The 26,078-nt window shown below is 60.0% G+C and overlaps 1 protein-coding gene across 2 annotated transcripts in view; it reads left to right on the top strand.

The window, feature by feature from the left end:
• Positions 1–26,078, top strand: part of OSBPL5 (oxysterol binding protein like 5) — an 89,839-nt gene that overhangs the window by 19,103 nt on the left and 44,658 nt on the right. For both annotated transcript variants that reach the window (XM_024346911.3, XM_024346912.3), the window contains exons 2-5: positions 17,769–17,925; positions 20,343–20,425; positions 24,469–24,549; positions 24,789–24,890. In XM_024346911.3, the coding sequence (XP_024202679.1) occupies positions 17,790–17,925; positions 20,343–20,425; positions 24,469–24,549; positions 24,789–24,890 (402 nt within the window). In that variant the 5' untranslated portion in view covers positions 17,769–17,789. The remainder of the gene's footprint in view (positions 1–17,768; positions 17,926–20,342; positions 20,426–24,468; positions 24,550–24,788; positions 24,891–26,078) is intronic.

Below are 26,078 nucleotides of genomic sequence, written 5' to 3'. Positions count from 1 at the left end.
GGGTTTCCCGCAGGAAAGAACAGACTTCCCCAGAGGTGGGTGTGGGGAGGGGGGCGCGGCTCATAAGGGCAGTGTGTCCGTCTCGCTGGTCTGCCCACCCTGGTCTGAGAGCTCCGACGGGGCCACGGGACCCTGGCTTATTTTTCTCTTTGTACCCCTAGCATCTGGTGAGATGGAAGGGCCTGGAATAGAAACGACACTCAGCTTCTGTGGGCTCCTGGGGCCAAGGCCACTGGGTCTGGCTTGCTCCCGGCAGGGCGGAGGGGCCACCAGGTGAATCCTCCCATCCGCAAGTGGAACGGCAGCTGAGGGTGGTGTTCAGAGCACATGTGCCGATTGTGACCCCGGGAGCAGGTACCAGTGTCCCTGTAACCCTCAGCCCACCCAGAGTCATCTAGGAGTGTCGTGGAGTTGTGACTTTCCTCCAGGTAACAAAGTTAAGTGAACGCAGGCTGGGCTACCAGGTGCCCATTGCCAACCACTGAGGGCGACAGGCCGGGGTTCTGGTCCGGTCTTGTTCGGCCAGGCCCCACTTCCCACCAGGGCCTCCCTCTTCTCATCTGTAAACTGCACAGGGGCTGTAAATGCCTCGTTGGCCCTGCTGGTCTGGGGTCTGAGGGTGCGAGTCTGTGAATGTCCTCCAGGAAGCAGCCGCCAGCGCAGACCCCCGCTCTTGTGTGTGGGTCTCAGCCGGCACTGGGACTGCAGCTGGGTCCGATGTCTCCCAGCCCTCAAGAGGCCAAACCCCCACCCCAAGAACATCATGGCCAGGACAGCAGGCAAGTGAGTGCCAACTCGCTGGGCAGGGGTGGCTTCCAGAAGGTTCAGTGGAGGCTGTGGGGCAGTGGGAGACAGTGCTGGCCCGGGAGGAGGGGATGTGACCAAGGGAATGGGGCTCGTGAAGCGGCCTGGCCTGTGGGACTGGTTGCAGGGGCTGCCAGTGTGACAGAATTGTGGGCCCTGCTGAGGTGGCACAGCTGGTGGTGGAGGGAGGGGCAGGGCCCCAGGCTTCATCTGGAGGCTGGAGCCCTGGGGGATGTTCATCAAGGGGCTTATGGGGTTGAAAAGGTGGCTCTGCCACAGGCGATGGGAGGCAGTGGGGCAAGTTGATGGGCTTCGTCTAATCCAGGTGGGCACGGGGCCAGCACAGGTGCACGCAGAGAGCGTGAGGGCCAGGCACAGCGGGGAGGGATGGGCTCCTGTGGCTGAGGGGAGCGCAGTGCCCCTTCCGTGGGGAGTCGCAAAGAGCCAGGCTGCCCCCCAAAGGCCTCCGCTGGGCTAGATGCTACAGAAGCTGCCTGTAATGGGCTGAACAGTGTCCCCCAGAAATGTGTCCAGGTCCTAACCCCAGGTACTTGTGGATGTGGCCTTGCTTGGAATCTGGGTCTGTACAGATGTTACTGAAGATCTTGGTATGAGACCATCCTGGAGGATCCGGGTGCCGGGGGGTGGGTCTCGCAGGTCCTGGGGAATGAGCTGCAGCCTGGCCCCAGGCCTGACCTCCCGCCAGGGTGGCTGCCTGAGCGTGGGGATGCCTTGGGGGACTGGGGGTTGGCTCCAGCAGACCCCGGACTTGCAGGATTTGTAAGGGGGACGTGTTTTTCCCATTATAAAAATGTTCCCCAAGAGGCAGCATAACATGGGGTGTCCCCAAAGTCAGACCACCCGCGTGTGTGGCTGCTCAGCCAGTCACAGGTGGTGGAATTTGGGGCCGGTGTCTGCTGTCTCAGTGTCGGTGGAACGGGGTCAGGCCAGGCCCAGCCCGCACTCCCCTGCAGAGGTCAGCTGGTCCCGGCCACGGAGCCTGGCGGGTTTGCTGCTGGCTGTGATCATGATCAATGCATTGATGGGAATGTGAAGAGTTATGGAAATTCCACTTTGTTTTTTAAAGAAACAGCATTGGTCACCCATAGTCCGCCGCCGCCAGCGTTTCTGCACACTCCAGCTCCCCGTCACGGGGCTTTACCATGTCGAGGGCACCTCACACTGCTCCTTGGCACCATGGCACCCCACTTCCCTGGGGCTCTCATTGTCAGCGGTTTCATTGTATCCCCCAGAGTGTGAGCTGCAGAGGAGGGGGCACGTTCTGTCCCCACCTGCCTGTCACTTCCACCCGCGTTGGGTTTTTTGTGTGTTTCTGTCCTGATGCAGCCTGCTTGAACCACCTCACAAACAATAAACCCGTGTTTGGTCTCAGGGCTGTGGGACCCCCTGAGGATGGGAGGAGCCATCGAGGTTTGCCGGGCTCAGTGGGTGCTGGAGCAGCTGGCCCCCGCCAGGCCCGACTCAGTGTGACTTGAGGCCATCGACCCTCGGTCCTGCTACCCAAACCCAGTGTCCACCCCAGAGCTCCCACCACACAGGATGATCCCAAGAGCTGCCGATTCCACAGCATCTGCTGTGCACTGCAGCCCCGGTGCCTTCCTCGGGCCCTGCTCAGCTCTGACCACGGCCAGGAGCTAGGAGGACCCCCCCAGGCTGCAGTAAAACAAACCAAGGGCCCAGGGCTCCAGGATCATCTGGTCACCCTCCAGTCATAGTGGACTCCAAAGCCCGTGCTCTTTCCCCAAAGAGCCCCAGGAAACTGGGACTGAACCGGGCTGGGCCCTGGCAAGCACGAGTCTGCGTTCCGTGTCTGGACCTGCCTGTCCTGGACACTGTGTGGGCGTGGAAGCGGACAAGATGTGGCCTTTGGTATCTGGCTTCTTTCACTTGGCACATCTCTGCGGCTCATCCGTGTCATCGCATGTGTGAGTGCCGTGCTTCCTGCCTCCTGAAAGCCGAATGTTCTTCCGTCTGTCGCACAGATGTGATCCATGTTTATCCATTCACCCGTGTGGACGTCTGGCTGTGTCCGCTCTCTGATGGCCCTGAGCCGTGCTGCTGGGAGCGTGCGTGTGCGGACCACCTGGGGGCGTGTGCTTGTTTCTCTTGGGTGTGTCGCGTCCGTGCGTTTTCGCCCACAGTGCAGCCCCCCATGGGCCCCTGGAGCCAGTCACTGGTCCACGCACTGGGCTGCACCCGCCTCCTCTGCCCCGCTCTGCACCTGCCTCCTCCGCCCCCCTCTGCACCTGCCTCCTCTGCCCCGCACTGCACCTGCCTCCTCTGCCCCCCCTGCATCTGCCTCCTCTGCCCCCCTCTGCACCTGCCTCCTCTGCCCCCCCTGCATCTGCCTCCTCTGCCCCCCTCTGCACCTGCCTCCTCTGCCCCCCCTGCACCTGCCTCCTCTGCCCCCCTCCGCACCTGCCTCCTCTGCCCTGCTCTGCACCTGCCTCCTCTGCCCCCCCTGCACCTGCCTCCTCTGCCCCCCTGCACCTGCCTCCTCTGCCCCCCTCTGCACCTGCCTCCTCTGCCCACCCTCTGCACCCGCCTCCTCTGCCCCGCTCTGCACCCGCCTCCTCTGCCCCCCTCTGCACCTGCCTCCTCTGCCCCCCTGCACCTGCCTCCTCTGCCCCCCTCTGCACCTGCCTCCTCTGCCCCGCTCTGCACCTGCCTCCTCTGCCCCCCCTGCACCTGCCTCCTCTTTCCCCCCTGCACCTGCCTCCTCTGCCCCCCTCTGCAGGCTCCAGGACCGTCCAGACCCAGATGCAGGGTCCCAAGGGTCTCTGCTCACACACCTCCACCCCGTGTACCGTCCGCTGTCCTGGGTCACTGGTTTTGTCCTTTTCCTCTGGTCTCACTGATTCCTTGTGTGCAAGGAGTGGGCAGTCACTGCCCTTCCACCCGCAAGGCTGCATGGGGCTCGGGGATCCCCGGGTGAAGGGAGACCTGCTGGTCTTCCAGCCTCCACCCCTGCACACGACTTCCTACCGGGCCCTGGGGACACGGAGACAGAGGGACAGGTCTCCACCTGAGTGGGTCTATGAGGAGAGACAGAGACATGAAACCAGCGGTCCTGTTGATAAACGCACTACCCAGGCTCTCCACCGGTGAGACGGTGACTCTCAGGCCTGTAGGATGGAATCATTCATTTCATTTTCCTGTTTCATTCTCAGTTTCCTCATCTGTAAAAAGGGAGGGGAGCTAAGCATCCGGGTGAAATCTGACCTCCTGGGACACGGAGCGGCGAGTGGGGAGGGATCCTGGGCCCTTGTGGCAGCAGGGCATGGAGGGGTCGTGGTGGAGAGGTAGGGGCTTCCCAGTTGTACAAACCAGCAGCCCAGAAAGTGTTCTCTTGGACCATCCGGGCATTGCACTCCCCCAGCTGTGGGCAGCCCCGTGGACTTTGGGGTGGCACCAGGGCCCAGCACCTCCTGCACCAACCTGCCTTGTGGCCCTGGGCGAGTCAGCTTCTTCTCTTGGCCTCAGAAACCATCTGTCGGCCGGGCACGGTGGCTCACGCCTGTAATCCCAGCACTCTGGGAGGCCGAGGCGGGCAGATCACTTGAGATCGGGAGTTGGAGACCAGCCTGGCCAACATGGTGAAACCATGTCTCTACTGAAAAAATACAAAAAAATTTTAGCCGGTCATCGTGGCAGGCGCCTGTAGTCCCAGCAACGCGGGAGGCCGAGGCAGCATAATTGCTTGAACCCGGGAGGCAGAGGTTGCAGTGAGCCAAGATCGTGCCATTGTACTCCCGTCTGGGCAACAGAGCGAGACTCCGTCTCAAAAAAAAAGAAAAAGAAAGAAAAGAAACTGCAACTGTAACATGGAGAGAAAGTGGGAAAATGGCGCATTTGTACTCTTGCGGTCTTTTTCCTTCCAGGGCGTAGAGTCCTCCCAGTCCCTGCACTGGGTGGGGGGTGGGTGTTCCTACTGTCACCCCATTTAGCATCCTGTGCCCAGGGGAGGACACACATGCAAGGGTGGCGTAGGCACCTCGGCAAAGCACTGGGATGCATGGGAATCGCAACTTGGCAACGCATTGAGCGAGGTGCGAGCTTTCCGTTCATAGAAGGGTTCCCCTTGGAGGTCAGCAAAATCCAGCCCCTCCCTGTCCTCTCTGCACAACTCGGGCCATAATGGACCCCATTAATCCCATTTCCTGAACACCTTGGCAAGCTCTCCACCACAGCGGAAGACAGATTGGGGGTCCTTCTGTTTGAGACCCCCCCATTTCCTGTGAGAGACAGATTGGGGGCCCTTCTGGAAGCTCTGTTCTGAGGGGAACCAAGGAGGCCTCGGAGCTGGACCTGCCTGCTGGGGCAGGAGGGGTTTCTAGAATCCACGTCCTTCCCACTGTGCAGAATCACAGGGAGGATGCTGGACCCGAGGGTGTGTTCCCAGGTGAGCGGGAGGCGCTTGGTCAAAGGACAATGTGCATTGTCCAGGAGCAATCACGACTCGGTGGCATCTCCTGTGCCCTCCCTGCATCACACATGATGACGATACTGTCTGCTGGGCGGGGGGAAGCCTGGGTGGCTATCAGCATCAAAGCGCTCGAAACTGCCTGGAATGAGGCTTTATGGGTTGACGTTGTTGTTTCTGTTGTTAGGTGGTTTTTATTCCTGTTTTGGGGGCCTCTCCGTACAAGGCATTGGGCTGACCCCCACCCAAGTTGGTGCCCCCAGGGTCCTACCTGCCAGGCTTTGTGTCTTCTTCTCTGCACTGTGTGACCCCTGACCCTTGACACATGGCATCGGGGAAGGAGTGGCTCTGAGGTGGCCACCTGGCCCCAGGGCCCCCTGGGCTGTCACACCCATGGGCTGACCAGAGCACCAGCTGCAGCTCTGCATGGGCGGGTAGGGGTGGGGTAGGCACCTCACCTTGATACACCCAGGGGCGGCCTCAGCTCCTGGACATGAGGGGCCGCCCCAGGTACCCACATACCCCAAGGAGGACTGGGATGGGACCTGTGGGCAGCAGGTGACCTTATGACCTCTCTGGTCTTGGAAACAAGGCTCATACAGCCAGTCCTGGGTAATGTGAGCTGGGGGACAGAGGGGAGCCCAGACGATGATGCCTGTCCACTGGTGGGGTAGCATGTACCTGGGTGGACAGAGGGCACTGCCTGGGGTCCTGGCTTCCCTCGGTGCCCCTCTCTGCTGGGGGAGGCCCTGTGTGCTCACGGAGTGTTGAAAGTGGGCTACCAGGTCAAGGCCTTGTGTTCCCCCTCAGACTGGGACCCCTGAGTGTCCACACAGGCCTCTCAGGAGGACACGCTGTGCTGGCTTTTCCTGGGCTGCCTTGGCCCTGGGAAGGGTGTCCTGGCTTGGCTGTGAGCCCTACCCTCCCTGTCCAGCACCTGAGGGACACAGGGGAGAGCTTGGCTGTGTGTGTCACTCCTGGGTGGCACCATGCTGGCCCTTCACAGAGAGCATTGCTGTGGGCTGCCCCTTCCAGAGCTGAACTCAGCAGCCTGGCCAGGGAGACTCCACTGCAATTATCCCCTCCCTCCTTCTGAGGACTCAACCTCTGTTAATACAGCCCGAGATGGTGGCTGCAATTTGGGGGACCTTGGCCGGGTTCTCCTCTGCAGAGGGAGCTCCTTGGCAGAGGTGCTGCTTGGCAGACCACTGCAGACCCCCCTCCCAGGCTGCACAGCCGAGCGGTGGGCCCAGAGCTTGCGATGAATGATCCTGTGAGGCTGGCTTCTCAGAGCTGGGGGGGCACCTCAGCAGGCCTGCCAGGAGCTGCAGGGAAGAGCTCCTGTTGGTGTCCTTGGCCAACCACAGGCCAGGCTGTGAGCGCCCCACCCCTCCACCACCTTCAGCCTCTGCGAGTGAACGCACCCTAGGAGCTTGTGCTCCTTCAGGGCGCGTGGCTGGGCCTTGGGGACTCCAGCAGGGAAGGCTGGCTGCCTGAAGGAAGAGAGGCCGGGGGAAGCAGCACTTGGACCCAGGGTCCAGGAGCCCAGAGAGGGAAGCCGAGGGACAGAGAGAGAGGAGGGGAGGCGGCATGTGCCCTCTGGAAGTGACTCCTCCCCATAGAGCAAGGCAGCAAGGCCTCCCTGGGGCGGGGGCTTGTCCAGAGGCCAGGGGAAGGCCTGCCACCCCCATCCTGCCCCCGTACTCCTGTGGGCAGGGCTGGGTGCCTGGGCTGGTGATTAAAGCCCCCTGCTCACTGGCTTTCCCCAGCTCACTGGAGGCCACTCCTCCCTGCCTTTCCCAGAATGGGCTCAACTCCATCACTGGGGTCTGTCTCCACCTCTGTCCCAGCCTGGTGGCTCTTCCTTCCCTCATCATCCTGGCAGGTTGCTCGTGGCCCCACAGAGCACTGGCAACAGCACAGCCAGCACCTTCAGAGCTGATGCCCCTGGCAGACCCCAGCAGGCTTGGCCACGGCCCCAGCCCCTGGGGTCACCCGTCCCGCACAGCCTCCTGGTCTCTGCTCACTCAGCTGGCCGGTGTCCACCTGCTCCTCCAGGGCTGGAAGCTTCCACCTCCCTGGCTCTCAGGCCCACTGCCTCATGGTCACCCCAGGGTCCCCTGAACAGGAACAGCTGTGGAAGGTCCCCATGGAGGTGGTGTGTGGGTGGGCAGTGGGGGAGACTGAGGCTGGAGGGTTTTGGGGGAGAGTGTGGGCCTGCTCGCACCCCAGGATCCCCACTCGGTGTCAGCGAAGACCCATCACCCAGTCCCTGCCCTTGGAGCTCAGGTGCCCCTGGAGGGCGGAGACAGGCCTCAGTCTTAGCCCACAGCAGCCGCGTCCTCTTTGTTTTGCTCTGGTCTTCTTGTTGGAGTTTTTGCCCACACGCCTGGCTCCAGGCTGCCCTGGAATTAGGAGGATGAGCAGGCTGGGGCCAGATGAGGAGACACAGCCATGTGCTCAGCTTCTCAGCCGCGTGTCCCTAGGCGGCCACAGCCCAGCTGCTTCTCCCTTGGTCCCCCCACCTGGGTAGGCAGCAGCCGGCAGGGCAGTCCACTGGGGGTGGCACACCAAGCCCAGGAGCCTCACCAGGAGGGCCAGGCAAGGGGGCACTGGCACCACCCAGAAGAGGCCCCAGGTGTGCCTGAGGGCATTCAGGACAGAGGCCAGCCCCACAGCACGGCAGGCGAGCGTCTTTTCTGGAAGTGAGTGTCCAGGCTCCACTGGGGGCCCAGGTTCATGTCTTATTTCCAGTGTGAATGCTGAGGCTCAGCGTGGCGGGTTTGAGATTGCGTCTACAATCCCAGCAGGCCCCTGCCTCCAGCTGCACTGCCTCCAAGTGACGGCCCCCACTCCCTTACCCCTCCCTCTCCCGCTGACCCCTGCTGCCACCTGGCTGCAGCTAGCATCTGAAAATCGGAGTCTCCTTTCAGTTGGGACAGGTGGGCTGGGTCTAGCTGGGAGGTGGTGGGTCTAGCTGGGAGGTGGTGGGGCCAGGCCTGCCTCAGGGACCACGCCCAGCCCGCCCCCATGCCAGGGCTTCTTAGGGCTGGTGGAGTGATCAGCTACAGGGGTGTGGGGTCGGGGTACCAAGGCCAGCTGACCCAGTAGCTGCTCTGAGCCTTCAGTGGGCCTGGTGTCCATCAGGAGGACAGGTGGACAGGGCCGGGGACGGGCTGGCCTGGCCGGGCCCACAGGCACAGGACTTGGCTGAGGCAGCCCGGAGAACACGCAGGCATGGCTCGACGCTGCGTCCTTAGCGGTGCAGGCCACTTCCTGTGCCCCTCTTGAGGTTCAACCACTCCACAGCTGCCTCTGATAAATGTCTCCCCAGAGGGAGGCCTGCCCTCCCCCTCAGCTCCACAGCTATCTCCAAAGTGCAAAGGGGATTTGGGGCTTCAGCTGTGCTCCTTTGAGGGGATCCCAGGCGCAGCCTGGCCCACGAGACCTTAGATGGGCCGTTTCCCCTCTTGGGGTCCCAGTGTGTTTGTGTGTGATGAGGGTGTCACTTTGTCACCCAGGCTGAGTGCAGTGGCATGACCATGGCTCATAGCAGCCTCGACCTCCCAGGCTCAAGCAATCCTCCCACCTCAGCCTCCCGAGTAACTGGGACCACAGGCATGTGCCACCACAACGGGCTAACTGTTTTTATTTTTGTAGAGACAGGGTCTCGCTATGTTGCCCAGGCTGATCTCAATCTCCTAGGCTCAAGCGATCCACCCGCCTCAGCCTCCCAAAGTGTTGGGATTACAGGCTTGTAATCCCAGGTGCAGTACACCCGGCCCACTGCATCTTTAAAATGTGATGATGACCCCTGCTCCCCGGCTCCCCTGCTCCCCGCACCTTGCGAGCATTCCGAGAATCATATCAGATGGGACAGAACATCCAGGAGGACCTGGGGGCTTTAAGGTCCATCAGTGCAGCAGATGTCCTGGGAAAGCCCATGTCCCAAGCCCCCCAGGGCCCAGCTGCCACAGCTGAAGTGCATGCCACGGCTCTCTGAAGAGGCTGCTTCTCCTGCAGGGGTGGTCAGGCTGCCCACATTAGCACTAGGCATTCGGTCCACCCAGACACAGCAGCCTGGTCTCTTGTGCTGCTGTCTGCTCTCAGGGAGTGCATCTGTTGCTGTGGTGGTCTCCCTGGGGTGACTCAGGAGGCCTGTGTGGTTTCCTCACAGCAGGATCTTCATGGTCACTTGCATTGGGACCTTAGCAAGTTTCTGGAATGCAAACATATGGTGTTGACATGATGGCTGCTGTCGTTTAACTGATGGCTGCTGTCCTTCCTTGGGACCCACTGACCTCTCCATCCCATGTGCGAAGAGCCAAGCATTTGGGCTTATGTTCCTTTATCCTTGTGATTTTAGAGCATTTCCCCTCCACAGTCTTGAACCAGAATCTATCTGGTTTAGGCAGAAGTATCTGTGCCGGATGTTACTGCTGAAGGCTGGCTGCGGAGTTCCTGCTTTTCTGGCCCCTGCCAATTGATGGAGCACCCCAGTGGCCAGAGCCTCCTCTCTGCCCCCATGCAGCGCGGCCCAGCCCTGTCACTCTGGGCTGTGGGTGAGGAAGCCACATAGGCGTGGAGGGGGCTGGGTCTGGGCTCACACTCACCTCTGCAGGTGCCTTCCCCAGGGCCTCCTGTGGGCCTGGGACATCATCTCCCTGGCTCAGAGCAAGTCCTGATTTACAAACAGGGCCTGAGAGATGAAGGTGGCCAGCTGAGGCCACACAACCACTGGAGTCATGGCTGGGCCCTTTTCCCCAGCTCTGCGGTCCCCAGGCCTCTGCAGGAGGACAGAGGAGGAATTGGGCACAGGAAGGATGCGGAGTGAGTCCAGGACTTAGCTGGATTCCTTCTCAGAGCTTCAGCCTTTCCCAGAGCTGAGGCAGTGTCTGCCCCTGGCCAAGGTTCAGCTAAGTGTGGCCCCAGCTGACGGCTCTATGTGGCCTGAGGAGGCGCCAGTGACCTTTCTTTACAAGAATCCCTTTATCCCAGCCTGAAGGCGAGCGTCTGGGAGGCAGGGGGTAAGGAGCACTTTGGAGGCTGGATTACTGCTGGGAAGGCAGCTGGCGGAGGCAGGGGGGCCATGTGCACTGGCTCTGGGTGGGGCCCCCATGGGGCCTGGGCCCCATGCTGCCAAACAGCTGGCCTTGGTGTGGGGTCAGAGAGCATGGCCCCTCCCCGGGTGTCCAGAGGCAAGCATCCTCGGGGACACAGGGCTGGCCAGGCAGAGGCAGAACCTGACCTGTCCCTCCCTATCTGCTCTGGGCTGGCACCACATGGGACCTCTTGTCTCCCAATGGTGGAAGGGGTCTTTCATGCCCCACATGAGAAATGGAAGGAAGAGCCTGCTCCAGCCTATGCAGTGGGGGTTGGGGAGGGGTGGTCAGCCCAGAGTCAGAGCTCACTCCCTTCCTGTGCCCTCGCCTCTGTCCCCTCCGCAACTCCTAGGTGGCCCAGGAAACTCAGCAGGGCAGGAGGAAGTGGGAGCCATGAGGAGGGGACCAGGAGGTGCCTGTGGTTAACAGGAAGGGGGGTCAAGCAGTGGCTCTGGGTGTGGGTGGGACCCTGCCACAGGCAGGGCGGCCCCCAGGCGCTGCCACCACGGGGCGGTGTCTTAGCTGTGGTCTCAGGAGTGCAGCAGCTGCACGACACCATCACAGCCACCTGCAGTCCCCGAGAGCCCCACATGTCCATCTGGCCTGGGCATTCTGCAGCCTTGGGCACAGGCAGGGGTGGGAGTCTGGGGCCAGCCTGGAGGAGGGTGCTGGGGTCTCAGGAGAGGACCTGGAAGGGGCACCCATCCCTGCCTGCCTGGGCATCCACCTCCTCGCCCAGAGAGGGCCTCAGGAGTGGCCTCTGCCTGGCTGCCACGGTTCTGGCTCTCTGTCCCACTTACTCTCTGGCCCTCCAGAACGTTCCCCGGCCCTTAGCAGCTCCAGCGTCTCTCAAGCCCCCTTCCAGCCGTGAGCGAATTCATTCTAGAGATGCAGTGTTGGCCCCTGTGTGTGCCCCGCCCAACTGGGTCCAGAGGTGCTTGAGTAGTCAAGGAAGTCAGCTGGGCCAGTGTCCCCTTAGCGGAAGCACGGCCCTGGCCAGCCCAGCACAGCTCAGTTCAGGGGAACCCACCCAGGCCAAAGCGAAGCACCGCCGGGGCGCACTTCAGGTCCAAAGAGACGCACGGGGGCGGTCAGCTGCTGCTGAGGACTGACAGCTGGGGAAGGGGCTGGGTTTCCGAGGAAGAAGGAGGAGCCTCCTGCAGAGGGCCAGGCAGAAGCAAAAGCCCAGCTCAGGGGCTGGGGTGCAGAGAAAGGGGGGCCTTCCATGGGCCGAGCTTCTCCCGCGTCCCCTCTCCAGCCTAGTGGGACCACAAGTGGGATTGTCAGCTCTCCCAGGCTGGTGGTTGGCCCTGCCCACGGGCCTGCACCCGGCACCCACACTTGCCCCTCCCCCACCCTCAGCGTCAGCCCCTCTCTGGGTCACAGGATCACCCCCACCCCACCCCCAAGTCCCAGCAGACCTCTGAGGAGACCCACTCACGCAGCTGAAGCCCAGCCCCTGTGGGCTCCCCGGCCCATCCCGCCACATGGCAGAGCCCATTCTTTCGGTGGACAGCGGGTCTCCACCCCAACCCAAGTCCAAAGTGTTCCCTTTTGGTGCCTCCCTCCCTCCTTTCCAAAAGGCCCAAAGAGGCACAAAGTCATGACTGAGAAGAGCGGCTGGGCAGGGCACCCACCTGGGATGGGCTAGGGACCAGCAGGAGGAGGGGCTGGGGGGCCAGCCCTGCTCACCTTGAGCCTTCACAGGCTGGGGAGTGGGCCTGGCTCACTCTGGACTAGGAAGAGTGGCCCCCACCGTAGTCACTAGGTCTGCCCAACAGCTGAACAAAACCTGGCACTCCCCCAGGCAAGGGGCACTTGGAGAATTGGTTCCTGGGGACACAGGCAACCCCCAACAATGGAAGTCGTGCCTGCTGGGTGGCCAGTGGATGGCTACAGTGGCAAACACAGGGCCCCTGGAGGAGAGCAGGAGGCCCTTCCTGTCCTGTCTGGTGACAGCAGGAGGCCCACGAGGCAACCCAGCATCTGATGTGACGTTGGAAGAGGACATTTCCTTAGGCCCCCCAGGAATGGAAGCTGCAGAAGAGGGTTGTGGCTGATTTGGACTTGGGGTCAGGTGGTGGCTTCCGGGCCCACCTGTCGCCTGCCTGTTTCTGAGCTCCAGGCCTGCACCCTTCCCTCCTCCGAGGCTTGGGCAGAGCTGGGCACTGGGGACCACATACATCTAGTGACCCCCCCACCCACCAAGCCCCACCTTCTTCCCCAGCCACTCCCTCTTCCCTGGCCTCCTGGCCTGGCCTCCAGAATGAGCCTCCTTAGGGGACCTTGGGGTCTCGGGGCTGGGGCCCCACCAGGCAGAAACGTGACCTTTCAGACTGGAATTGCCCACACTTCCTCTTTGGCCCCAGGGACAGTCTCACCGCGGGAGGGGCACTCTGGGGCTCCTTCCTCCCAAGCCCCACAGCGTCCCCTCCTGCACTTGGACTTCAGGACTGTGGGGGCAGGATGAGATCACAGCTGGAGATGGACGCAGCACCATGCACAGTGGCGGAAAAGGGTTTGGCAACTGCAGGCTGAGGCCCAGCTGTGTACAGATGAGCAGAGAGTCACTGGGGGCTCTGGGGGTGAAGGTGCTGCTGGTGTCAGGGACAGGCCAGCCCCCCAGGGCATGGAGGCCGCTGAGAGTGACCGCCACATCAACCTTGGGTGGCCTCAGGCAGGCAGAATCCTGAGGGCTGGGCCTAGAGGGTCCACCTGGAGTCCTTGGTGGCTGGAGCCTGGCCCGGGGCTTCCCCGCAGGCAGTGCAGGCCAGTGGCGATAACAGGCCTTTTGCGTTTCCCAGTTTGAGTGGGATCCCAGGTCGCTGCTGCCTCAGCCAGCGTGTCTGTTTCCTTGTCGACCCATCCTTCTTTCCTTCTCTCCTTCCCCTCATGGGGGGTTCCCATCAGGGGCTGTGCTCCCTGGGGCTCCCAGCCTTCAGCTTTCACTGCAGTAGATGAAAATCCTACCAGCGCCAAGAGGGCCTCATTCCTCAGCAGCTCACACCCTGCAGATGCCAACTTTCCGTTATTCCTTAGGCAACGCCTGGCGTGGCAGATGGCCGGGGGATGGGAACCTCACTAGGGTTCCAGTGGAAATCAGCCCTAAAACTAACCCTGCTCACCTCTCTGAGGACCCTGCCCTGTCCTGGAGACCTCAGGAACAGTGGGGAGGCAGGCAGGCACCCCAGGCACCTCCAATGGGGAGTGCCTGCTGCACAACCACCCAGGGTCTCCACCCTGGAGCCATGCGACACATGACAGGCAGCCTGTGTGAATCCAAACACATGGGAAGCACCTGCCGCGTGTCCCTGCCTTGGCTGCGGGGACAGAGCCATGATCAGACCCCAGCACCCCTCACCTATGCTGCATCTAGTGGGAGAAGAGTGTGCGAAGGACAAAGAAGTGCAATGTGGAGCCCTCCAAGGACTCCCAGTGCTACGTGGAGAATCTGAATCGACTCCCAGAGTGGCCAAGCCTCCGGGAAGTGACATTGAAGCTGAGAGTGGAATTTGAGGAGGACCGGGCCATGTGGAGATGGTGGGCGGGCGCATTCAGCAGGAATGGGAACATAAAGGGGCCAGTGTGGCTGGAGCAGAGTGGGCGACAGAGTGGGCTGGGGAATGGGGTGGCGGGAGGGCTTGGGGAACAGGGACGGGATGAGACTGGATTTGTTCTAAATGCCATATGGAGCCACTGGGGAGATGTGGCCTTTAAAATGAACAAAACACCTCCCCACCAGGTGACCATTTGGGGGCACTCAGCAGGCACCTCTCAGCTGTAGGGCATCAGGAAGTCCAAGGGATGGGGGGCTCCAGAAGGGCTCCACAGACCAGGATGCCTTGTGATGAGAGCTGCCGCCCACCCTGTCTGAGTGGGTCAGAGGTGGTCTGCAGGGCCCGGGGCACTGGACACTGGTCTGGGGTTGTTGGCACACAGAGTGATAGTCCCTGGTACACACCTGTATTGCATTTGGATTGGTGAGTGTCTGTTCCATATCAGTGTTTCAGACATTATTTGAATACCACCTCAGATGTGTCTGAGTGTGAGGTGAATGGGAAGGAAGGTGGAATCAGGCAGGTCAGCTGACTGGCTGGAGAGCTTCATGGAGGGATAGAGGGGTGGCAGGTGGGTGGATGGGTGGATGGATGGATGGACAGGAGGATGGATGGATGCCTGAAAGGGAGGGAGGGTGGGTGGATGGGTGGATGGATGGATGGATGGATGGACAGGAGGATGGATGGATGGTTTGGTGGGTGGATGGATGGATGAGTGGGTAGATGGATGGATGGATGGATGAATGAATGGGTAGGTGGATGGATGGATGGATGCCTGGGAGGATGGATGGATGGATGGATGGATGGATGGGAGGATGGATGGATGGATAGATGAATGGGTGGGTGGGTGGATGGATGGATGGATGGGAGGACAGTAGATGAATGGATGAATAGACGGATGAATAGACGGGTGGATGAATAGACAGATGGATGAATGGGTGGATGGATGGATGGATGAATGAATGGGTGGGTGGATGGATGGATGAATGGGTGGATGGATGGATAGATGGGAGGATGGTAGATGGATGGATGGATGGATGGATTGATGGATAGATGGGATGACAGTAGATGGATGGATGGATGGATGAATGGGTGGGTGGGTGGGTGGGTGGATGGATGGATGAATGGATTGATGGATAGATGGGATGACAGTAGATGGATGGATGAATAGATGGATGAATAGACGGGTGGATGAATAGACAGATGGATGAATGGGTGGATGGATAGATAGATGGGAGGATGGTGGATGGATGGATGGATGGATGGATGAATGGATGGATGGATGGATGGATTGATGGATAGATGGGATGACAGTAGATGGATGGATGGATGGATGGATGAATGGGTGGGTGGGTGGGTGGATGGATGGATGGGAGGACAGTAGATGGATGGATGAATAGACGGATGAATAGACGGGTGGATGAATAGACAGATGGATGAATGGGTGGATGGATGGATGGATGAATGAGTGGGTGGGTGGGTGGGTGGATGGATGGATGAATGGGTGGATGGATGGATAGATGGGAGGATGGATGGATGGATGGATGGGTGAATGGATGGATGGATGGATTGATGGATAGATGGGATGACAGTAGATGGATGGATGGATGGATGGATGGATGAATGGGTGGGTGGGTGGGTGGATGGATGGATGGATGGATGGGTGGGTGGGTGGATGGATGGATGGATGGATGGATGCCTGGAAGGGAGATGTATGTATGTATAGATGGAGGGACACAAGGGAGCGGGAGACTGTGGTGTATAGATGAGTGGATGGTGGCACTCACAGACTAAGAAGTCCCACTGGCTGTCATTGGTGCTGGGAGAAGGCATGTGGGGTATCTGAGCAGAAAGGTACCAAGATCCCCTATGCCCTTTCTACCTTGGCCCAGGTGGAACTGGAGCAGCCAGCCAGACAGGGCAGCTGAGACTAGGTTTTGAGCCCCTCTCCCTGCCCTAGGAGGTTCCGAGTGAGGGAGACCTACCTGGGAATTGCTGTCACCACACTGCCTGCGACATTCCGGGGCTCTCTGTGGGTCCTGAGAGCAGGATCGCTGCTCACTTACATTGGCTGCCTGGTGCCCAGCCCAGCCTGGGTGCTCAGAAAATCTCAGCTGTCTGAGTAAGCCCGGCCTCCGCTCAGCTGCTGGTTCCCATCCTGAGCTGCACCTGGGCAAGTAGGACGTGTTTGTTGTGATTGACAAGTAGGGGCAGGACTTCCCATCTGCCTGCTTCCCTGCGGCGGGTTGGCTGAGCCAAGCCGAGACACTGAGTGGGCAGACGCTCAGCGGCTGGGTTTTAGGATCGGTTCCACCTGGCTCAAGGACGGGCATTGCTGATTGTTAGCTCTGTGACCTGGGCCAAAACGCTAGCCTCTCTGAAGCCAGCTGCCCTGTGTGTAAGATGGCCAAGGTCATGAGCTGAGCCAGGGGCCGGGTGAGGGAGGGGCTGGCCCAGCCTGGCTGCAGCCTTGGAGCCCCTCCCCACTCTGACTTCAGGACTGGGGGCACAGAGGGGGCTCTGGGGTGGTGGACAGAAGCCCCCAGGACCAGAGACACCCTGGGCCCCCAGCCCACTCCTGAAGCCACAGCAGGAAAGGCTCTGTGTGTCTGAGGCCCCCCCCCAGCAAAGCCCAGGACCATGGGAGAAATCGGGGCCTTTGTCCCGGGCTTGGCAGGATGCCACTGGCCTGCCCAGAGGCAGCAGGAAGCAGCCCCAGAAAATTGGGAAAGGAGGAAAATTGACCAGTAGTTTTTAAGGAGCTCACCCTTGGGAAGTGGACACAAGATGAGAAGCTGGAGGGGAGGCTCTGCCAACCCTTGTCAGGTCACGATTACAGGGTGAGGCCTTCCACTCCCTGAGCCATGATTTTCTCATCTGTAAAATGGGCTGAGACCTTGGTGGATCTGGCGCTGTCAACTTCAAGTGCCTGCAAAGGCGTGACTGCAATCAGTTATCCTCTGCTTGGCCCAGCACTACTAGGGGTAGGGCTGGTGGGGAGCAGGACAGAGGGGACCGCCTGTTGTCCTCTCTCCTTCCAGGGGAGGAAACAAGAAACCCGCTTCTGAACCCACAGGGGAAAGGCAGGTCTGCCAGTGGGCGGGGCTGGGAGAGCGAGGCAGGTGGGTGTCAGGGCCTGGCTGTGGGGCCTCCCTCTTTTGTGAAGCAGCAAGGAAGCTCCCACTGGGAATGCAACGTCTTGGGCTGGGCGTGGACGCAGGTGTGCCTGGCTGTGAGCGCCCAGAGCTCCCTCTCTTGCTGGGGTGCATGTGGGTGCAACTGAAACCGTTGGGGCACTCAAGCTTCAGGCGGGCTTAACCAGAGGCGAGGCGCTCCTGGGACCCTTAGGTGGATGGCAGGCCAGGCTCCCGCACTGCCCAACACCGTGCCAGCCACTCCCTGGTGCTCAGGGGCCACCTGGTCTCACCCCCGTGCATCTTCTCCATGGAAGCTCTAGACGCCTCCCCACCACAAAGTGCTGTCACGTGGGAGGGAAATGCGGGAGGGAAAACCTGTGTCTCCAAGTGGGTCTGCTTGGCTGCGGCCGGGGTCTCACAGAACCTGGGGTGGGGGTTCTGAGAAGGACATCTTCCGAGGGTGGTGATGAGCCTCTCTGACCAGGGCTCCGTCCAGCCCTACTGCCAGGCGTGGAAAGGGCTGGCACCAGCCAAAGCCATTCGCCTGAGCTGGGCTGTCCTGGCTGACCACCCACCACCAAGCTCCCAGGGCCCAGGCCCTCCTCACCCTGCCTCAGAAGTCCCCTGAGAGGGGGACTTCTCAGCCAGGGGCACCCCCACCACGTGGCTCTGAAGCCCCTTCCGGGGCGGTGACCTCCTGCTGCCCCTCCTTCCTTCCTTCCAGAAGCCCCCGAGCGCCCACAGCATGAAGGAGGAGGCCTTCCTCCGGCGCCGCTTCTCCCTGTGTCCACCTTCCTCCACCCCTCAGAAAGTCGACCCCCGGAAGCTCACCCGGAACTTGCTCCTCGGCGGAGACAATGAGCTCTACCCACTCAGCCCAGGTAAGTGCCGGCCGTGGGCAGGGCAACCTGGCCCTCAGCTTGGGCCCGGTGGGGTGACCCCGGGCGGCCCAACCCCTCTGTGCCCCTTGAGGTCCACAGCTTCCATGCTGGGGACTGTGTGGGTTTCATGATCAAACGGTTTGTAGCTTGGTAGAGCGCCAGGTAATAGGCTTCTTGGCTTGACCTGCGGGGCCAGGTGAAGCCCATCTGGTTGAGGAGGGGGTTCCCACAGCCCAGGCTTTGGGAGTTATGGAGTGCAGGCTCCAGGGACAGGTGGCCTGAGCCCCAGTCCTCGCAGGGTAACCCCAGGCCAGCTACTTGACCTTTCTAGGCCTCAGTTGACTGATCTATAAAATGGGACAATATTAGTACCTACTCCCAGCTATACATGGGTCCTGGGCTCTGAGAGGGGACAGCTGGAACCAGGCCTGCCTTCGTGCAATTGTAGATAAAGCACCCAGCGCACAGACTCAGAACCTCTGCCCGCCAATGCTGCCACTCTCCAGGCCCCTCCCTGGCACCTAACTATGCACAACCCCTGCCCCAGCCAAGGCTGAGCTGTGACTACTGTTCCCCCAGAAAACCCAGCCCTTCCTCCCCTGTTCCCCTGAGAGTAGGAGGTAGGGGCAGGCACCTGCCTGGGGGGCCTCTCCCCAGCTCTGCCCCCTCTCCTCCCACTGCCTGCTTTGGGGCTGAGGAAGTGGGAGCCCCAGCCCTGCCTGGCCATGGTCATCTCACCTGCCCTGGGGGGAGTGGGAGAGCATTGGGCGGATCCACCACCCAGGCTCGAGGGGCGTGTGGATGGTCGCAGCCAAAGTCCCATCCAATAGATGGAAAAACGGAGTCCCAGTGTAGAGGTGGCCTTGCTGAAGGTGCTATGGCAGGCAGGGGCACTCGACACCCGGCAAGGTAAATCCTAGACCTTTTATTCTCTGCTGTCACGTTCACCCTGGCCGGAGGCTTAGAAGCACTTGCAGAGTCAGGGGTGGGGAGGGGAAGGGCCGGGTCCCAGCTGCTGGTCAGTTTCAGAGGGACTCGGACCAACAAGCAACTGGCCCAGGCGGTGCAGAACACGTGCTGGGAAGGGCCTTTTCCGAGGAACGGAGGTGGCAGGTCCCAGGCCAAGGGAGTAGGGTGGGTGTGGACAGGCTGTGAGGAGAAGGACCAGTGCTGACCTCCCCGTGCCCAGGGCACCTGCACCCTATCCCTTTGAGTGGTCCAAGGGCCCCAGCCTTCGAGTCCTCCCGGCCAGGAGGCAGCATCCACATGGAAAGTAGTTTGCTGGCGGCCACAGGCCAAGCCCCTAGAACCATATGAGAAAGTGCCACAGGGAAGAGCGCTCCTGCTGGCCTCCCCCCAGCACTCCGGGTCAGGGGCGTAGCACTCTGCAGATGGGGAAGCAGAGGCTCCCAGGTGGGGGAGCAGCCACTGCCGGCCGGGGGCAGCGATGTTCTGTGACTGAGTGGCCACGGTCCAGGACCTTTGGACAGAACCACTTCCTCAGGCCACCGTCCTGGCTTTTCCGTTCTTCGTCCCCATCCAGTCCCTGCCCAGGGCTGTCAGGGAAGGACGGCTATAGACCCCAGGCCTTCCAGCTGGTCTGTGGCGTCCGTCCACGCACCCAGCCTGTTGCTGGCCTGTCGCCTGTGGCCTTGGCAGGATGGGGTTCGCTCCAGCCCCCAGCCCCTCTGAGTCTCAGTGCCAGGGACCGGGGCAGTCAACCCTCGCCCACCAGCCACAGGAAGCAGCGGGAGCGGCCCTGCTGGGCAGACCTCAGGCTTCCCCTGCAGCCATCCCCTCCTTCCTCCTGTCCAGAAATCGTACCTTGGGAAACTGGCACCAAAGCAAACAGAGCCGGGGAAGGGGAGGCCATTTCCCCCAGGAGCAAACGCAGACACCTCAGGTCTCCCTCCTTCGCCTCTCCCTCCTTACCCAGCCTGCCAGGGTGGGATGGCAGACAGGGCTGACCACCTCCCAGCAAGAGCCCAGCACGCAGGGGCTGGCAGCATCCAGCCAGGGGGATGCACAGTCCAGGGGCCCCAAACCTGCCGTGTGTCTTTGAGACTGGATGTCACATTCTTTTTCTGAAAACTGGGGACTCTGGCCTTCACAGACCCCAAATTGCACACTACAGCAGGCCCAGGATGCCGGTTCCTACCAGCTCCTGTCCCAGCTTCCTCCCTGTAGGTCCTGGAGGCCCTGCCAGTTCTCCTGGCACACTCCTCCCACAGTGACGCTTGCTGGCGTTTATTACACCTCTCAGGCAGTGTCCTGTTCCTGCCACCACCTCCGGCTGACTTCCTGCCCCTCCCAGGTCATCCGCACCCACCCTTCGCCTGCCTCACACCAGGCAGCGGCCTGAGAAGCCCGGCCACGCCCACCATGCCTGGGTCCTCACTCCCACTGCTCTCTTGCAGGGAAGGACTTGGAGCCCAACGGCCCGTCGCTGCCCAGGGATGAAGGGCCCCCGACCCCAAGCTCTGCCACGAAGGTGCCACCGGTAAGAGCCTGGGTATGGGAGGATCCATGAGCCAGAGCCTGGCTCTAGGGACAGCAGGAAACGGCTGGGGAAAAGGACAGCAGGGCGTCCAGCTGAGCCTGCCATTCCAGCCTGTTCCGGGGAAACAGCTCCCAATCCTAGACTGTGCTGCTCCGGGAGGGCTGCTGGTGGATATTTGGGCTGTTTTCACCATATAGCTGTCATGAAAAATGCTTCCGTGAACATGTGTGCACGTGTATTTGACTATCAGTTTTCAGTTCTCTCAGGTATAAACCTAGAGTAATTGGAATTGCTAGGTCACATGGTAATTCCAGGATAATATAGAACTCTCAAAATTCTCTGTTTAACTTTTGGAGGAACTGCCAAACTCCTTTCCCAGCGGCTGCACCATCTTACATGGCCACCCACAGTGCACAAAGGCTCCAGTTCCTCACATCCTCACCAACGCTTGCTATTTTCTGATTTGTTGTTTTCTTTTTTCCTTTTTCTTTGAAATGGAGTCTCCCTCTGTCACCCAGGCTGGAGTGCAGTAGCACAATCTCAGCTCACTGCAAGCTCCGCCTCCCAAGTTCACGCCATTCTGCCTCAGCCTCCCGAGGAGCTGGGACTACAGGCACCCGCCACCACGCCCGGCCAATTTTTTGTTTTTTGTTTTTTGTTTTTTTTGTTTTTTGAGACGGAGTCTCGCTCTGTCGCCCAGGCTGGAGTGCAGTGGCACGATCTCAGCTCACTGCAAGCTCCGCCTCCCGGGTTCACACCATGCCCCTGCCTCAGCCTCCCAAGTAGCTGGGACTACAGGCGCCCGCCACCACGCCCAGCCAATTTTTTTGTATTTTTAGTAGAGACGGGTTTCACCATGTTAGCCAGGATGGCCTTGATCTCCTGACCTCATGATCCACCCGCCTCGGCCTCCCAAAGTGCTGGGATTACAGGCGTGATTTGTTCTTTTTTGTGTTATTTTTATAGCTATCCTAGCGGGTATGAAGTAGCATCTCACTGCGGCTTCAGTTTGCATCTCTAATGACGGATAACATTGAACATCTTCGTGCACCCATTAGCCATTTGTATGTCCTGTTTGGAGAAATGTCTATTCCAGTTATTTGTCCATTTTTGGAATGGGTTGTTTGCCTTTTTGTTGCTGAGCTGCAAGAGTTCTTTATGCATTTTGGATACCAGGTCCTTATCCGATACATGATTTGCAACTACTTCCTCCCATTCCGTAGGTGGTTCTAAATTATATTTTTAAGGAATTTTCATAGGTTGCAAAGTTCTGGTCAGCCTGAAGTTCACAGTTCTGAGCAGCACTTCTCATCTCTCAGGTGCCTCCTTGTGGCACTGTGCCCTGATGCACAGTAGCACTGAGGAGTGAGCAGAGGACCTGGCATGCCTGGACGGGGTACCCACCTGGCCTGCAGGAGGGAGGAGTGGGCAGGCACTCTCTGCAGCGCTGGGGCTGCAGGGGCTGCAGTGACCAGACCCAAGGGTCCTGCCCAGTTAGGGAGCAGGGGTTGCAAGTGCTCCATCCCATGCCACGCGGTCTTGCCTCTCTCTTCCCCTGTTGCCTCAAATACGCACAGCCCCATTCAGCTGCATCTAGTGGGAAGCTGGGCAGAGGGGTATTGGCAGCAGGTTCATGCGTCCATCAATCCATCCATCCATCCGTCCATTCATTCATTCGAGATGCTTGCTAAGCCCCCAGCTGCCGGTGTGAATGGGCAGTAGGGTAGAACCCTCCCCTGGTGGAAGCCACAGACAATCATCAGTTCACCACAGAAACGGCTGCGTGGTTGTATTGCAAAAGTCCTGGGTGGGCCAAGGGTGGTGTGTGTCACCAGGACCTGTGCCAGCAGGGATATGAGCTGTCCTGCTTCTGGGGAAGCAGCTCAGGGAGCCTGAGAAAGAAAGGAGCAGGGGCTACCCAGCCACAGGGAAAAGCATTCCAGGCTGGGAACACCATGTGCCAAGGTAACTAAGGGCATCATGAACAAGATCCTGGCTCAGGGGACTCCCAGGAGGGCAACTTAGGACACCTTCTCTGCCAGCCTGGGTCCCTGGAGGCCTATCAACTGGCCAGGGTCCAGCATATGCCTCGTCACTCAGATCTGCCTCCTCCTTATCACTCATCGTCAGCCCAAAGACTGCTTCCAAGTCAGAGCCCCCCAGGCACCCCATCTTGTGCCCTTTTCTTCTTGTGATCCTGAACGTTCTTACTTGGCTAAGAAAGTGCCACAATGGAGCAACACTGCCTGGGTTCAGTCCCAGCTCAGCTCCTTATTAGCTGTGTGACCTTGGGCAGGTTTCTGAACCTCTCTGTGCGTAGGCTCTTCCTCTGTACAATGCTGAGAATAACAACGATGATCTGAGCTGTGGGATCTAACGTGCTTACATCCATGCACAGAACTGCAGAACCGCAGCGCTCACCTGACCCCTGGCTCCTCCCGCCTCTGCATGCTGGTGGCTGGTCTGCCTCTCCCTGAAAGAGCAGGACACTGGCATCTTTACTTTCTAACCTCAGTGCCTAAGGCCAAGCCTGGTGCCCAGTGCTGCCAGGACCGCCGGTCCGTGGAACGGTTCCATGCCCTGCCCCTTGCTAGCTCTCCACCTCTCTGTGCCTTGATTTCCCAGGCACAGAAATAAAATAGGGACAATAACCGGCCCCACCTTATGCATGGCTGGAGAATGAGGGGGATGAATACAGGCAGCACCCGAACAGGACCTGGTGCCCCAGCAGACAAGGCTTTAGCTCTGTACTTAGCACCATCATGATTGGGGTGGGGGCAGTCCCCAGCGCCCAGGGCTTCTAGCCAGGAGAAGGCCTGAGGGAGGCTTTCCTCGCCTTAGAGGCTCCGCTGGAAAGTGCTGAGCACCCGCAGACGCCCAGCCACAGCAGGGCAGGGCGGGCATGCTTTCTCTGGAAAAGGCCAGACGGCATTTAGGCCCCGCCGCAGCGCAGGCTCCGTTCCAGGTACTCAGCACAGCCATCCAAGCACGAGAACAGCCACAGACAACGCCTGCCGGATTGCCTGGACGTGTGCCAAGAAAACCTTATTTATGGACTCCTCATTTGAATTTCATATAATTTTCACATCTCACAAATTATTCTTGTGATTTTTTTTCAACTGATTAAAACTGTGGAAGCTGTTCTTAGCTTGCAGACCACGCGGAAGGAGGCAGCAGGCAGGATTCGGGTCGTAGCTTGCTGTCCCCAGCCTGCAGGCTTTAGACCTGGTTCTGTGTCCCAACTCGCCCCCTACCCTGCCTCAGGTTCCCCATCTGTAGAAGAACCGTGGCCCCCTTCTGCCTCCAACATATTGAGACTGCCGCCCTGGGCCCATGCAGTCAGCCACGTGCTGGGGTCAGGTTCGGGCCTGGACAGTGACCTCTGCCCACGGCTCCCAGGGGATGGGGTGGGCACCCCCACTGCACGCCCCCCACCAGTACGTTGGCCCTGCCCAGAGCTGGGCACATGCAGTGGCTAAGGAGCAGCCATGCCAGGTACCATGGGGGGAAGACAAGGCAGAGAAGCTGTTCTTTTGGGTGGATGCAGGGCTGGTCCCCAGAGACCCAGCCTGAGTGCTTGTTGCCACCATCTCATGGCCGCCGCCGAGCTCCTCTTCTGCGAACTCCACCCTCTGGCACCCTGACTGCTTTCCTCAGCGGCCTCCCAGGTGTCCCCTCAAAGACGGCTGTCCCTCAGGGCTCAGTCAGACCTGTAGGAAGTCAGCCCTGAACCCTGATGTCCCCACATTTCCCTCCTTCCTGACCACCCTGCCCCATCCCAGCATGTGCCCCGGGGAGGATGGGTCCCCTCCTGTCACTGGCGTGTGCCCATGGAGGGTCTCTCGTCAGCCACCCTTGTTCTTCCATCCCCCCATGGCAGCCCCGGAAGTGCTGGTGGGGGGGATGGAGGGTGCCAGGCGGGAAATGAGTGGAGCGCCCTTCTCTGACTTCTGCCCTCATATCCTTGGCATCAGGCCAACCTGGGCTCCTAGCCCTGGGCCGGCCCCTGTGCCCTGTCCTGCATACCCACCTCTCTCTTTCAGGCAGAGTACAGGCTGTGCAATGGGTCAGACAAGGAATGTGTGTCCCCCACTGCCAGGGTCACCAAGAAGGAGACTCTCAAGGTGAGCCCGGGCCCGGGGAGGGTGCAGCAGTGTCATTGTCAGACCGACGGCCACCTGAGCCAGGGAGGTCACCCTCCCCACCTGTCAAAAGGAGGGGACAAACCGCACCTGGTCGCCTCCACACTCCCTACTTCCTCTCCTGCTCCTGCCCCTGGACCCATCCCTGGGCTGGACGGTGGGAGGAGCTGGGGCAGCTCGGTGCCTTCTCCCATGACCCACCGCGGGTGCCCTGGGCCCAGGCGCAGAAGGAGAACTACCGGCAGGAGAAGAAGCGCGCCACACGGCAGCTGCTCAGCGCTCTGACCGACCCCAGCGTGGTCATCATGGCTGACAGCCTGAAGGTAGGTGATGCCCGGCCTCCGGCCACCCAGGACACGGGTCAGCGTGCTGCTGCCATAACAAAGGACCACAAACCAGGTGGCCTGAAACGATGGAAATTCACTTCCCTGCATCCAGCCGTTATCACTGCAGCCTCTGCTCCTTCCTCATGAGGCCTTTCCTTACCCACCTGTCTCTCCCCCTTTTTATAAGGACACCGGTGGTAGGAATTAGGGCCACCTTACTCCAGTGTAGCCCCATCTTCACCTGATTATGTCTGCAAAGACCCCATTTCCGAATAAGGTGGGGCCTGGCCAGTGGGCAGAGGGTGCTGGGGAGGGAGACATTGCTCTGGTTTCTGGGAGAGGACCCCACATCAGGGCCAGGTGTCCTGTGTTCAGACCTCACGGAGACCGTGGCCATTCACTCGCCTCTGAGCCTCTGTTACCCCTTGTGTACAGTGGAGGTAAAACTGCCCAACTCCGAGGCTGCTGGGCAATGCATACCAGATAAGTGTGCCCAGCCCTGGTGTCTGCAGAGCCCAGGCCCACGTGGGCTCCTTCTACCCGCATACCAAAATGATGAATCAAAAGTTAGGTGCAAAAGTGAGTATTTAGAATGAGAAAAGAAGACAACTACTTTCAGAATTTACAGAGCTGCCAGGCCGGGTGCAGTGGCTCACACCTGTAATCCCAACACTTTGGGAGGCTAAGGTGGGTGGATCACCTGAGGTCAGGAGTTTGAGACCAGCCTGTCCAAAATGGCAAAACCCTGTCTCTACTAAAAATACAGAAATTAGCCAGGCATGGTGGCGGGCGCCTGTAATCCCAGCTACTCGGGCGGCTGAGGCAGGAGAATCGCTTGAACCTGGGAGGCGGAGGTTGCAGTGAGCCAAGATAGCACCACTGCACCTCCAGCCTGGGCAACAGAGACTCTGTCTCAAAAAAAAAAAAAAAAGAATCTACAAAGCTGCCAGTTACAATAGTCACACCACTCATTGCTGGTTCCTCCCTGAGGCCCTTGACCTTGAACTTGACCCACGTGACCCTCACAAGTAAATCTGTCCCTGCTGCCACGTATTTCTTTGCATTCACCATAACATATGGGCTCCTTTTAAAAACTGAACAAGGACCCTGCCCTGAGTTCCACTCTGAGTCCTGGGGCACTGCTTGCCGTGGCTTGGCCCCTGCTCGGGCACACGATAGACACAG

This window comes from Pan troglodytes, chromosome 9 (genome assembly GCF_028858775.2).
Source record: "Pan troglodytes isolate AG18354 chromosome 9, NHGRI_mPanTro3-v2.0_pri, whole genome shotgun sequence".
In the NCBI taxonomy this organism is placed as follows: domain Eukaryota; kingdom Metazoa; phylum Chordata; class Mammalia; order Primates; family Hominidae; genus Pan; species Pan troglodytes.
Note: the sequence above shows the minus strand (reverse complement) of the source record. Positions and strands in the feature narration are given on the sequence as shown.